The 14,194-nt window shown below is 49.4% G+C and overlaps 1 protein-coding gene across 1 annotated transcript in view; it reads left to right on the forward strand.

Annotated features, from left to right (window-relative positions):
- ANKAR (ankyrin and armadillo repeat containing) overlaps nucleotides 1-14,194 on the forward strand; it is a 381,604-nt gene that overhangs the window by 162,136 nt on the left and 205,274 nt on the right. The window contains 1 exon segment of the mRNA XM_029605998.1: nucleotides 316-538. Coding sequence (XP_029461858.1) covers nucleotides 316-538 — 223 coding nt within the window.

Below are 14,194 nucleotides of genomic sequence, written 5' to 3' on the forward strand. Positions count from 1 at the left end.
TTCCACATGCAGTGCATAGAACTGCCACTGAGCCACCATGCCAGCCCAGCATTTTGTTTTGACACACTTTCTGTTAAGCTTCATATTTATATTTCAAATTTCATTTCAAGGCTGAAAGGGAAATGAAACATCCAGTTAGGAAGATCAGCCAGTTATTACCTTTTCTGAACAATTCTTGTAACTATTTGTACAATCTGTCATTACATAGAATGATTGCTGCGGAGATTATCTTTGTTTTCCTCACTGTAATATTACTGTCTCCTGTTGGTTTTACTAGAAGCACCATTAATTCTAGCCTTTGTACATGTCTTTCAGACTTTATCATTTGGCCTAAAAGCTGCAGCTCAGCGGGGACTGACCGCTGTCTTCCATACATTCTGTCGCAAGACTCCTATCTCTGCTCTTAGTATCATGGATGAGTTTGGTTGTGGTCTTGTCCACTATGCAGCCTTACACAATCGTGCGACCATTATTGTTCAGCTGGCCAATTCTGGCTTGACTCTGAATCTGAGACGCAACGAACGGGTTGTAGGCCAAGGTAAAGCTATCCACCATAGCCAAAAGTATTATAATCGCTATCTAAAATGATCACATACATAGGAGGTCAGTATTCAAAAAAGCTTTAAATGGATAACTTATAATGGATAACTTATCTGGCTAATGTTAGCCAGATAAATTATCCTGGATATCCAGCAGGATAAACATCCCATTGAATATACCCAAATAAAATTATCCAGTTAACATTAGCCAGATAACTATAAATCTAACCAGCCATCTTTTAAATATAGCCAGTTAAATTTAAAGTTACCCGACCTTGTGCAGCCAGATAACTTTAGCCTTAACCGGCTGTATTCAAAGGAAAATAGCTGGTTAAATGATAATAGAACTTTAAAAAAACATTGATGCTCACAGGCTGATCCCCCCCCCACTCAAGGTAAACAAATAGTCTGCCAGGCCATGCCCTTCCCCCTCCCCCACCATACAAACACCTCCAAGTGCAATAAAAAAAAAGTCAGAGGGTGGCACCACCCTCCCCCTTTCCTAGTGGTCACAGTGAAGGAAGTCCCCCTCCTCTTACTCCCACTCCCATCCTAACTCTCCTAACCATTCAGTACTTCTTAAAACTCCCTCTTCCATGCTGGGATCGTGGCACGATGCAATCCTGGGCACTAGCATTTGAAAATTCACATGACTCCAGAAGATGACCAAAACAAATTAGCAGGAATGCATTCCCCTCCAGCAATCCTTATCATCCTCCATGAGCTCCAGCTGATCCCCTTTCTCAACCTCCACCCCCTTCAGAGGACCTCCTTCCCGCCAACAGACCCAAATCTCAACCTCCACTCACCTCTCCAGCTCAACATTCTGTCTCATCTCCTTAGGCGCTCAACTGATCTTCTGCTATCCCACCTTTACCCCATTCCCCATTTCTTCCTTACTGTCATCCCTATTCCCACCTCCCATTCCCCTCTAACTTTTCTCTCATATTCCTCCTCACCAGCGTTCCCCTCTCACTCTGACGGAGATTATTACTGCCCTTTTCTCCTCAACCACCACTGAACTTAGCCAAGAGAAGCATGTTGCTTCTATCATCAGCCTGCCCTCCCTTCCCAAGTTTGACATCCACCTTTGGCCCATGGCCCAGAGGAAAACATTGTGACTGACCCTAGCCAAGGGGATGTTTGGAGGAGGGGGCTATTCAAAAGAGGGATGAGAGGCAGTAGGGGTTTGAGTGTTGGATAAGATGGAAAGGGATTGGCTGTGGAGGGTGAGAGCATGAGGAATGACACAAAATCAATTGGGAGATGTAAAAGGAGCTGGGGTGAGGGGATCAGCTGGAGGGCGGAATGTGAAAGAAGAGTTAGAGGGGAGAAAGGAAGGCTGGGTGATTAGAGGAGAGGTAGGGGATGACAAAGGATCAGTTTGGGGTGAGAGGATCAGCTGGGGCTGGAGGAGTTAAGAGAGTGAGATGGCTGGGGAGGTAAGAGGAGCAGGGGTTCAGAAAGGGGGATCTACTGGAGAGGAGAGGTCTTCTGGAGGGAGAGGAGGATAAGAGAGGGGATCTGTGCAGCGGTGAAAGCATTAGCCCTCTCCCCCCGCAGCTAGAGACCAACTCTGTACTCGGCCGGGATGGGCTGAGTTCAGATAAGGGGATGTAAAAAAATAATAACAATAATAATAATAATAATAATAATAATAAATAATACATACATAAGTGAAAGGGATTCTTCTCCCCCTCTTCTAGTCTGGTCTCCAAGCCTCAGCATGTCGATAAGACATTCATTCCTGCCTCTGTGAAGGGCTTGGGAGTTGCTGCAGTTTTGGCGGGTTGAGCAGCCTTTTGGTTAGGCCCTGTTCTCAGGCTGTTCTGAGATGCTGCGTTATAGGCCGTGGCAACGTTCGCACTCCTCCTATCTGTAGGTCTGCTGCGAAACAGTGATTGACATCAGTTCGCACCTGCATGTCCAGACTGGGCATCAGTCTAGACCACGCGAATTGGGTATCCAAACTTTGGGCAGCCATAGTTCACGTGTTCCTCGGATCCTAGCACCTAAGCTCTTCATTATAAGAGAAGTACGCGCTTATGGTACGTCCTATCTTAAATATTGGCATCCCATACTTGGGCGCCCTAAGTTTGGGCATCCTGTTTTTAGACGTCTTATCCAGGCTTGCCTAGTACAGGACACAGTTGGATCCACATTTGTCAGATGCTTGTTTGTAAGCGTACTACTAATGGACGTTTTATCCATGGCGTCAGTAGCAAAAATCCTAAGCGCCTTGCGATTTGCACTGTTTGCCATATTCGGGCATATCAGTATGGTGTCCCCTCTAATCTTATCAGTGCTGCTTGGAGGTTCAGGGAGAGTTGTCTTCCGTGGATTTGTCTGAGCCGGGCCCTTCCCAGCAGGATACGGGAATGGGACTAGAGAGAAATCTGTCAGAAGTTTCACCTGGTTTTGAGGCTCCCCTAACTGAAATTCAGCAGGGGATATCTTCTCCGATGCTCCCTGCTTTTGGAATTATTTTCAAGGGCTGCAGTTCCTTCTAATATTCGGTGGAACCAGCTAAACCTGGAAGTTCAAGAGTTCAGGCTGCAGAATCTCCACAAATCTGGTGCTGTGGATAAGCGTTAGAGTTCGCCCTGGCCTGCTGTGGATTCCACTGATGGGGGACCCCACTGGCCTCAATGACAAGGGTGACCCTTACTCCTGAAGGATAGAGAACTTCCTCTGGGTTTGGAGTTATATAGATGGGTCGCTGGCTCTGATCTCCCATTCACTGATGATGCTGGGAGTGCCAGGTGTTGGTTCCATGTCTGAGCCAAAAATGTTTCCTGTTTTAATGCCTTGATTGGCCTTGAATGGGGCGCTCCGGAAACTAAGTTTTAAAAGGGGGCGAGCCTTGGTAGGACTGTACCCCCTGGATCTGGCAGCGAGAGAGAGCAGTTGTGTTTTCCGAAAGTGGGGTGTGCAGTCTCCAAGCGGACGACCTTCCTGCAGAAGGGGGAGTGGCATCTGATACACAGGATAGGAGAGTTGAGGCTATCCTTATGCAGGCCTTGAGGCGGTGGCAATGAATGGTTGTTAGCCTCTTGCTGCTCCCTGGTGGCTCACGCTTATTGCTTCTGTCTCAGGAAGTCGATGAGATTGGTTAGAATATCAGGGCAGTGATGGAACTGGATGCCACCTTTTTTGGTGGGTGCGGGCTATGCCTTGGTCTCTCTCTCTCTCTCTGCCAGAGAAGTGGCTTCGGTGTTAGCAGCCACACATCAGCTGTGGCTGAGATTGGTCAGCTACTGCAATTTCAAAGTATAATCTTATGAAATTGTCCTTAAAGGATCATTCTTTGTTCTGGGAGTGAGTTAGAGTAAATGCCATTAGGCAGGGAGAGTCCCAAGTTCCTCGTTTACCAGAGGATTTAAAGTAGGTGCCGTGCTCTTTCAGCATGAGGGTCTGTGCTAGGGATTTCTAAAGTTTTCGACCCTACAGAGAGGCGCCTTTTCAGAGGGCTTGACTTGTGAGTAGGTCTCAGTCCTTTTGGCCCAAGTAGCCCAGATGGGGCATAGGCTCGGGTGACAGATGCTTTGCAGCCCCCTCAATGAAGGTATGCCGACCCACCTCCTGGAACTGGAGATTTATTTATGTATTTATGTATTTATTTATTTGCTTTTATATACCGACATTCGATCGAGATATCACATCGGTTTACATATAACTCGGTGAATAGGGCAGGTCTGCCTTATTTTACATTGAAACAATTAACATAGTAACTTGCCTTATTTTACATTGTAACATTTAACATGGTAACTTGTATAGCAACTTGTATAGCAGATAAGGGTTCGCCTGCCTCCTCTTATTGTGGGTGGGTCAAAATCACGTCAGACCAGTGGGTTCTGGAGGTGTTAAGGAACATCCATATTATGGAGTTCTGTGTCTCGGAACGACTTCATGGCGTCACCCTGCGACTCTCTGGAAAGGAGGCTGGCATGGAGATTACATTGTCAAGGCCCCTGAGCTGGGGGGCTGCTGTTCCAGTGCTTAAGTCACAAGAAAGTGCTAGCCGTTATTCCATTTATTTCATTGTGCTCAAGAAGGAGGTTTCCTTTCACCCATCCTGGTCCTAAAGGAAGTCAATAGTCTTTGTGAATGGGCTTGTTTACGCATGGAAACCTTATGCTCAGTGATAATGGAGGTACAGTCAGAGTTTCTTATGTCTCTGGATTGTCGGAGATGTATCTACATGTTCCCATTTGGCTGGAGCATCATCGCCTTGGCAGTTCGATGTTTTGGGGTGAAATTGTCAGTTTTTGAGTGCTACCTTTCAGTTGGGCCTCCGCACCCAGGACCTTCTCCAAAGTCCTGGTGGTGGTATTGACAGTGTCAAGACAGGATGATATTCTGGTCCATCCATACCTAAACATTTGGATAATTTGGGCCAAGGGCATGGAGAGAGTCTTCAGGCCTTGAGCAAAGTGGTTTCCTTGCTGCAATTTCTAAGCTGGGTGATGAACTTGACCAAGAGCAAGTTACACTGGAGTGTTTTGGTGTTCATTTTGACACGAAACTAGGCAGGATGTTCCTGCTGGTGACCACATTCAGACTGGATAGCACAAGTGTGAATATTGACAGAAGCAATTCTCCTGGCGGTATGGTCTTAACCTGTAGGTATTCACTTGACATTAGGCACCCTAGAAGTGATTCTAGGGGCTAGGGCGCATATGAGTCCTCAGCGCACACTGCTGGCACAATGGAGTCCACAGTCAGGATTTCTCGATGTGGCTTCAGTTATTGGTGAAGACTAGCATCTAAATTGCAGTAGTGGCTGAAAGCAAATCATCTAAGGAAGGACATTTCCCTATGAAAACCGGACTGACTGGTAATTACGATGGATGAGAGCCTCCAGGGCTGGGAGGCTGAATGTCAGGAGTTGATGGTGCAGGAGAGCTGGAGTGCAGAGAAGTCTCTCTGGAGCATCAATCATCTGGAAGCAGGTAGGGTCAAGCGCTCCGAGTAATGTCAGAAGCTGCGACAATAGTAGCGTGCATCAGTACACATTCCAAGACGGCACCAGGAGCCAGCAGGTGTCTCAGGAAATAGTCCAGCCCTTGGAATTGGCGGAAGTACATCTTCAGGAAAGTTACACCTCCCACATTGTGGAAAAGACAATGTAAGAGCTGATTTTTCAGCACACAGAGTCTGGATCCAGGAGAATGAGAATTGTCGGGCGAAGCATTCCAGCTCATAGTGGGCCGCTGGTTACTACCGTTTATAGACTTGCTGGCGACATCACTTATTGTGAAGTTTCCTCCCCGTTTTCAGTTGAAGGGGTATCTGACGTTCCTGGACATCGACACTCTCAAGAAGAAATGGCTGGAAGACAAGCTTCGGTATGTCTTTTCCCCTGCCCATGTTGGGCAGAGTGATTGGAAGATCAAAGGACACAAGGGACTGATGCTTCTGGTGTTTCCAGATTGGCCCAGGAGGTTGTGGTATGCAGATTTGCGGAGGTTCCTGATACTCTCCTTTTCGGTTACCGGTCCACAGGGACATGCTATGACAGGGACCTATTCTTCATATAGGTCCATCTCTGTTAGGGAACGTCAGTTTAGTGGACCCTTGGGCCGACCTGCAGGAGACTGGGAAAGGTATTCAAAAGTCTCTAGTATACCACAGGCCGGGAGGCAGATGTTCAGGCTGGACGTAGAGGTGCTCTTCACCCTGGAAGCTGGTACTCCCGCGGGAGGAGCCCGTAGGAGCCCAACCGCTGGACTTAGGTGGCTTCACCCTTGGAAGCTGAAGCCCCCCCGGGAGGGGCCCGTAGGGGCCCGGCCGCTGGGACTTAGGCGGTAGTGGGTCAGGACTGGGAACTGGATCCAGACTAACACAGTAGGTCAGTACTGTAACGGGGCTCGGGTTCTGGAACCAGGCAGGAATTGTAGCAAGACTCGGGTACTGGAACCAGGCAGGAGCTGTAGCAAGACTCAGGTACTGGAACCAGGCAGGAACTGTAGCAGGACTCGGGTACTGGAACCAGGCAGGAACTGTAGCAAGACTCGGGTACTGGAACCAGGCAGGAACTGTAGCAAGACTCGGGTACTGGAACCAGGCAGGAACTGTAGCTGGCAAGCAGGAACCAAGCAGGCACTGTAGCTGGCAAGCAGGAACCAAACAGGCACTGTAGCTGGCAAGCAGGAACCAAGCAGGCACTGTAGCTGGCAGGCAGGAACCAAGCAGGTACTGTAGCAGGCAAGCAGGAACGGAGCGATTAGCAAAGCAGGACGCTCTGGGGCACAGCGCAACAGGGATCCGGTAGGTAAGCCCGTTGCAAGGCAAAGACTGGGTGGCCGCGGTTGGCTTATCAAGGCCTTGATAAGCCGGCCACGGCGTCTGACGTCAGGATTTGGGCGGAGTCACCTAGAAAAGCGCCCAAGTGGCGCGCGCGCCTAGAGACAGGGCATACATGGAAGGCTTCCCGGCGGCGCAGCCCTCACCGGGATGCCGCCGAACAAGACAGGAACTAGGCCGGTGAAAGAGGGAACAGGTCCAGAACCACGGAGGTAAGGGTCTGGTCGCGGCGCTCGTGGCCAAAACTGCAACACAACTCGATTTCGTCTTTCGGTGTTTTCCTTGAAAGGGCTCAATTGCTGAAGCGTGGAATCTCTACTCCTCTGTTTTCCACCTTGCTTCGAGCACAAAAGTTCTTCCCCTCTTTAGATTACATTCCAGTTGGAGAGTATTGAGGCTTGATGTGAAGAACGAGGTGTGCTTCCTCATTCGGTTAAGATCCCGCTCATTTAGAAATTCTCTCAGGATGGGTCCCTTAAGGGCGAGGCCTTTAAATTCTTGAAGGTGCAAGTAATGTTGCAGACCTTGTCCACATTTGGCTTTTGTAGAGAATACTTGCAGGTTGATGTCAGAGCACGGGTATATATACCATGAATTCAGCTTTGCTCTGTCTCCATCTGCTGGTAGAGGTGCATAACCCACTGGTTGTGGATTAACCTGTCTTCATAAGAGAAAAGGAAATTATCATGTAAGTAGTAATTTCTCATTGAATTATTTTCTCTCCTAATGGTGTTTGTTTATTTATTTAAGTTTACTTCTTCTGCACTCAGGCAGGCTAATCCACAGCTGTTGCGCTGGAGGTGGACCCTTGGCCTGGTGCAGGATTGGTACGGCCCTCTGGTCGGACCCAAAGAGCGCCTGCCACCAGGAGATGGAGCATACTAGGAGACAGAGGCTAGCTGGAGCTTTGCCAATAACAGTCCAGGGTTTCCGCAGGTTAAGCCCTTGGTTACCCGGACCGCCTGGACTTAGGTGGGCCTCAGATGGTCTCCCGGAGAGGTAGCGGAGGGGTATGCCCACCAAGAGCATGGGTGTGTGGCTGATGCAGAGAGGATGGGCCAGACCCGAACTGGATGCTCCAGAGACCTCAGGGAGGTAGCAGTTCAGGAAGGCTCTCCGGGCGAGACAAGCAGCGCCTGTGGGTCTGATCAGACGAAGGCCACGGTCAGAGTCCAAGCAGGTTGGTCTGGTAGTTACAGAAGACCAGAAGAGAGTGTCCGAGTGAAGCGCAAGGGTCAGTGCCAGAGTATCCGTCCAGAAGAGGTCAGCCAAAGCAAGGGTCAATACCAGGGTCAGTCCGAGCGTAATCAAGGCAAGTGAGGGTCAGTTCCAGGCAGCGGTCAACATGGTCGGTTGGCAGGCAAAGGTCGGGTTCAGGCAGCGGTCAGTCGTAGTCAGGCAAGCAGAAGTCAATACCGAGAATTGGTCCGAAGGGTACTATCAGGGAACATGGAGCAGGAACAATACAGATGCTGGAAGACATAGAGGAACACAGGAACGCGGGAACACGGAGACACTGGAACAAGCAGGAACATTTGAACAAGCAGGAACACTGGAACAAGCAAGAAACAAGAAACAGACAAACTAGATACACCAAAGTGTCGACCCGATTGCCAAGGTGAGGTCCTGGGGAACGGGCCTCGCCTTATATAGTACTAGGACGTGATGTCATAGGAATGCGTCCAAGCTGGGTTTCCCGTGCTTGGCCCTTTAAAGTTGGAGATGTTGGCCACGCGAGCTCCTAGGGCCGGGGCCGAATACATGGAAGACGCGGATTCCTTACGGGAGCTCCGCTGAGAGGCCTGCGGCATGGAAGAGGCCAAGGACGCCTGGGGAGAGCATCAGGGACGTCGGGAGCTGGCGGCAGCAGCGAGACCGGAGCTCGTAGAGGGCAGCACGAGGCGAGCAGGCCCGATCATGGCACCAACATGGCCGGAACGCACAACAGTACTCCCCCTTCTAGGCCTCCCCCTTACCGGTCTGGGTTTTTCAGGATGTTGTAGGTGGAAGTTCCGAAGTAGGTCTTTATCGAGAATGTGGTGAGAGGGCTCCCAGGAATTCTCTTCCGGCCCAAAGCCCTCCCATGACAGGAGGTACTCCCAGTGGCCTCTGTGGTGTCGGATGTCCAGGACTACTCTTACCTGAAGAGTATTTTCTGGTTCAGCAGAGATTTGTGTCGGTGGAGGAGGTCTTCGGGAAGGCCAAGATAAGATTAGGAGTTTGAGTAGCGACATGTGGAACGTGTTATGAATCCCCATGGACTCTGGTAGTTTTAGCTGGTAAGTAACCACTCCCACTCATTGTAGGATAGGGAATGGACCTACGAATTTGGGTGCTAGCCATTGAGAAGGCAGTCGTAGCCGGACGTGCTTAGTGCTAAGCCAGACACTTTGTCCAGGTAGGATCTGGGTGCGGCCCGACAATGAGCGTCTGTGATGCACTTGGCCTGGTTGGCCGCTTGGCAGAGTCACTCCTTTACTTAGTCCCAAAGCTGGAGAATGGCTTGTGCCGTAGATTGGGCTGCAGGTGAGGTCACATTGAGTGGAACCGGCAGCGGTAAGCGAGGTTGACGACCAAAAGCTACGGAGAAAGGGGAAACTTCAGTGGCAGAGGCGATATGGGTGTTATGGGACAGTTCTGCCCATGGAAGAAGGTCAGCCCAGTTATCTTGCTGGTCATTGACATATGATCACAGGAATGTTTTCAAAGACTGATTGGTCCTCTCGGCCTGGCCATTTGCTTGTGGGTGGTATGCTGATTGTTGCGAACGTCGCTGCTCAACGTCTTCACTCCGCCCTCTTTACCTCTGTGGCGACTCCCTCCTGGTCTGATGGACAGCTAGCTGCCGCGGCGTATCCATGCCGTCTCCTTCCAGCGTCCCCGGACCGGCTCGACGCTGCAACTCCACCATCTTGTCCTGATGCCTAGGGCGCGCGCGTGTCGCAACTCTTGTACCAGCAAGGGTGCGAACCTCAGGGGCATCCCCCTGAGATGACGTCATCTGCTCCCAATATTTAAAGATCTTTGAAAACGCTAACAAACTGAGTTAGCAAGGAGAGGATTCGGATTCGGCTACTTTTCCTCCAAGCTACTCTGCCTCCTCGGACTTACCAGAGATACCCGCTCCTCGGGAGCCTCGCTCTTTTCTTTATTTTCAGATTATAGATAGGAACCGGTACTCGCTCCTCGAGGGCCCATGTTCCTGAACATTCTGAAGATTCTCTACTGCCTGGAAGCTATCGCTGCTACAAACAATTGTGAGTTACCTTCGCTCTCTCAGAGCTTTCCCTGGAACCAGGTACTCGCTCCTCGAGGGCCTAAACCTTTCCAGCTCTTGAGCTTCCGTGAAACCTTATGTGAGTTTTGTCATCTAGTTCTGTTCATGAACCTTGTCTACTCTACCTACTCACTTTCTACAGTTTCTCAACAGCTCAGCCATCCTGGATCGCGGTTCCAGTGCCTGAGGGACTACAGCCCTGCCGGGCATATCAGCTCACTACTGCCACCTCTTGTGGTTTGCAAAAACCTGTTTAATAAAAGAACTAATGTGTGTCTGTCTCCATACTCAAGCCTAGCTGGTGGTCCCTCTCGGGATATCCTCCCGGGGGCGTGGTCATCTGCCACCGGCCTAGGGATTCACCACTACTATTTCAGATTCATAACAGATTGCTATCTACCAGCTCTAACACAGAGCTTTCCCAACAGATTGCTATCCCCTCACGGAGTACCCTAACAGAAGCAGAATATACTGAATCTGAGACACTACAAGATTGCTGACGCCTCCTTCTTAGGAGCCATTCATTCAGATTGCTCCTCCCATCTACACCCAGCTTTCTTACCAGATTTATTACAGACTGCTAACTCCTCCCTCTTCAGGAGCTTGCAGTCTAACTATCACCAGATTTATTACAGATTGCTAACTCCAGTGGATCCGACTTAAATATGGAATGCTGTTAACTCCAGTGGATCCGGCTAATTATAGGATGTTGTTAACTCCAGTGGATTCGGCTTCAACTTTGGGATGTTGTTAACTTCATGGATCTGACACATTTCTCTGCTTTGCAGGCTATACCGGGCCTGGCCCAACACATCTCAGAGCAGCAAGAAACTTTGGAAAAACTTACAGCAGCATTTCATCAGTTACACACACAGAAGATACAAGGCACAGCTTCTAACCAAGAAGGTCAGTTACAGGAGGTAACTTTAAAGACTGCTGTACCACTGGCGGCTCCTATCCGCTTTTCCGGAGAAATCCAGAAGACCCGGTGCTTTCTGCACCAGTGCTGCATGCACTTCACCTTACAGCCAACTTTATTTCCCACGGCTCTTTCGAAGACCTCCTACATCCTGTCATACTTGGATGGAAGAACCCTGTCGTGGGCATCTACCTTTGTGGAAATGCAAGGACCCTATCTTGCAGGACATAGAAGGATTTGTGGACTTGTTTAAATCCATCTTTGATGAGCCTGCTCGTAATTTTGTTGCCATTTTGCTTTAGTGGACTTGAAGCAAGGCAACAGATCACTGGCTGAATTCGCCATAGAATTCAAGACTCTTGCAGAGGAACTACTCTGGGACACCAATCAAGATTCTCTTCTGCAGAGGCCTGGATACCCGCTTAAAGGACGAGCTGGCTGCTCGCCAGACACCTGACTTCCTGGACGAATTAATAGCCTTGGCTACTCATATTGATCACCGGCTCCGAGACAAGGTGAAGGAACTCTGGCCTAAGGTGTTACCTGGGTTGAAACAGGCTAGTACTACCACTGCACCTTGGATGGTTCCAGAATCTGCTGCTGCTGCTGATAAAGATGAACCAATGCAACTTGGTCATGGACACTTGACCTCCAAGGAGAGAAGATTTCGGAAGAAATGTGGTTCGTGCAGTTAGTATAGCTGTGTTTAAAAAAGGATTGGATAAGTTCTTGGAGGAGAAGTCCATTACCTGCTATTAAGTTCACTTACAGAATAGCCACTGCCATTAGCAATGGTTACATGGAATAGACTTAGTTTTTGGGTACTTGCCAGGTTCTTATGGCCTGGATTGGCCACTGTTGGAAACAGGATGCTGGGCTTGATGGACCCTTGGTCTGACCCAGTATGGCATTTTCTTATGTTCTTATGTTCTTATGTAACGCGGCCTGTGCATGTATTGTGGTCAGCCCAGCCATGATGTCTCTGCATGCCCTATTCATCCGGGAAACGGACGGGCCTAAGTTCCGCAGGAGGACTGTTCTTGGGCCATACTGCGTCTTCTCCTCCGCCCTCTCTCCCAGTCTCCGTGATCTGCGAACCAGCTACGGTTCTGACACCTGCCCTGAAGATCTTAGTGACATTCACGGCAGTTCAACTCATTGCTGCTGTTATTCATAGCGTCTTCTACGTTCACCTTGGCTCAAGGGCGTTCAACATTAACCGTCTTCACGGATCTCAAGAACTTTGTGTATCTCCGCCTCGCACACCGATCTGGAGATCAAAACACCAGAGCAAACGCGCTGTCACGCTCGTTCACTCAGAAGATGTGCCTGATGTACCACAGCACATTATAGATCCAAAGAAGATACAATATCTATCCGCATTCACGGATTATAAACCTAGAGATATCTGTCACGTTCCATACGGAAACAATCTCCTTTGTACTGGAAAAGGCTATGCACCCTATCGTCCTGGGGTTACCCTGGCTGCTGATGCACCAACCCCAATTGACTGGGCATCCCTGGATCTCTCATGATGGGACCCAGAGTGTTTGGGAGGTGCCTTAAGGAGATCTCATCTATCATATGTATGCCTATAACTCTAGCGAGGCCAGGACTGCTGCCCCAAGATGCATCCTTCAGAGAGGTTTTCTCCGAAGAGGCGGTCGGTGTACTTCCTACACATGGGGCTTGTGTGGTGCCCTGGGTCTGAGAAGCAATTCGGTGCCACCAGAAGGACAAGTGTATCCTTCCTAAATTCTCACCGAGGAAGCAATGTGGGAAGAAGTGTCTGATGAGCCACAGCACATAATAGATCCGAAGAAGATATATCTGGCTACCAGCTAGTCTGTTCCGCTGGTAATGCTACAATCTATAGAAGTGGATTTCGGTTGTACCCCAACATCGCTACTTCCGCTGAAGCCTCAGTGACGTCCATAGCAGCTACTTATTACTGCTGAATTCTACTTCATCTCTCATCCAGCAACTTCTACTGGAGAGTCATCTTTAAGAAGTGGATTTTGGACGTATTCTAAAATCGCCACTTCCGCTGAAGCCTCAGTGACGACCATAGCAGCTACTTATTATTGCTGAATTCTACTTCATCTCTCATCCAGCAACTTCTACTGGAGAGTCATCTTTAAGAAGTGGATATTGGACATACTCTAACATCACCACTTCAACTGAAACCTTCAGTGACGTCCACAGCAGCCCCATCCATTGCTGCTGATATCATCAATAACACTCTGCAAGATTCTTCCATATCTCAAGATCCATCTGTCATTGTTGCAGAAGATGTATTAGAAATCAAGATCAAAGAGATTCTGGATGTTCGTAACAGAGGCAAGACTTTTGAATACCTTCTGATTTGGGAAGGCTTCGGCCCCGATTTATTCACTTGGGAGCCTCAGACCAATATCTTGGAAAAAGAGATGCTTCATCAGTTCCACCTCGCGCATCCTTCCAAACCTAAGCCTGGTACCCGAAGAGGAGATCGCCCTTTGAAAGGGGGTACTGTTGTGACCGTCGCTGCTCGACGTCTTCACTCCTCCCTCTTTACCTCTGTGGCGACTCCCTCCGGGTCTGATGGACGGCTGGCTGCCATGGCGTATCCATGCCGTCTTCTTCCGGCATCCCCGGACCGGCTCAACGCTGCAACTCCGCCATCTTGTCCTGATGCCTAGGGCGCGCGCGCGTCCCGACTCTTGTACCAGCAAGGGCGCGAACCTCTGAGATGACGTCATCTGCTTCCAATATTTAAAGGTCTTTGAAAACGCTAACAAACTGAGTTAGCAAGGAGAGGTTTCGGATACAGATTTGGCTACGTTTCCTCCAAGCTACTCTGCCTCCTCGGACTTACCAGAGGTACCCGCTCCTTGGGGGCCTCACTCTTTTCTTTATTTTCAGATTACAGATAGGAACCGGTACTCGCTCCTCAAGGGCCCATGTTCCTGGACATTCTGAAGATTCTCTACTGCCTGGAAGCTATCGCTGCTACAAACAATTGTGAGTTACCATCGCTCTCTCAGAGCTTTCCCTGAAACCAGGTACTCGCTCCTCGAGGGCCTAAACCTTTCCAGCTCTTGAGCTTCAGTGAGACCTTATGTGAGTTTTGTCATCTAGTTCTGTTCATGAACCTTGTCTACTCTACCTACT

The sequence above is a fragment of the Rhinatrema bivittatum genome, chromosome 6 (genome assembly GCF_901001135.1).
Source record: "Rhinatrema bivittatum chromosome 6, aRhiBiv1.1, whole genome shotgun sequence".
Classification (NCBI taxonomy): Eukaryota; Metazoa; Chordata; class Amphibia; order Gymnophiona; family Rhinatrematidae; genus Rhinatrema; species Rhinatrema bivittatum.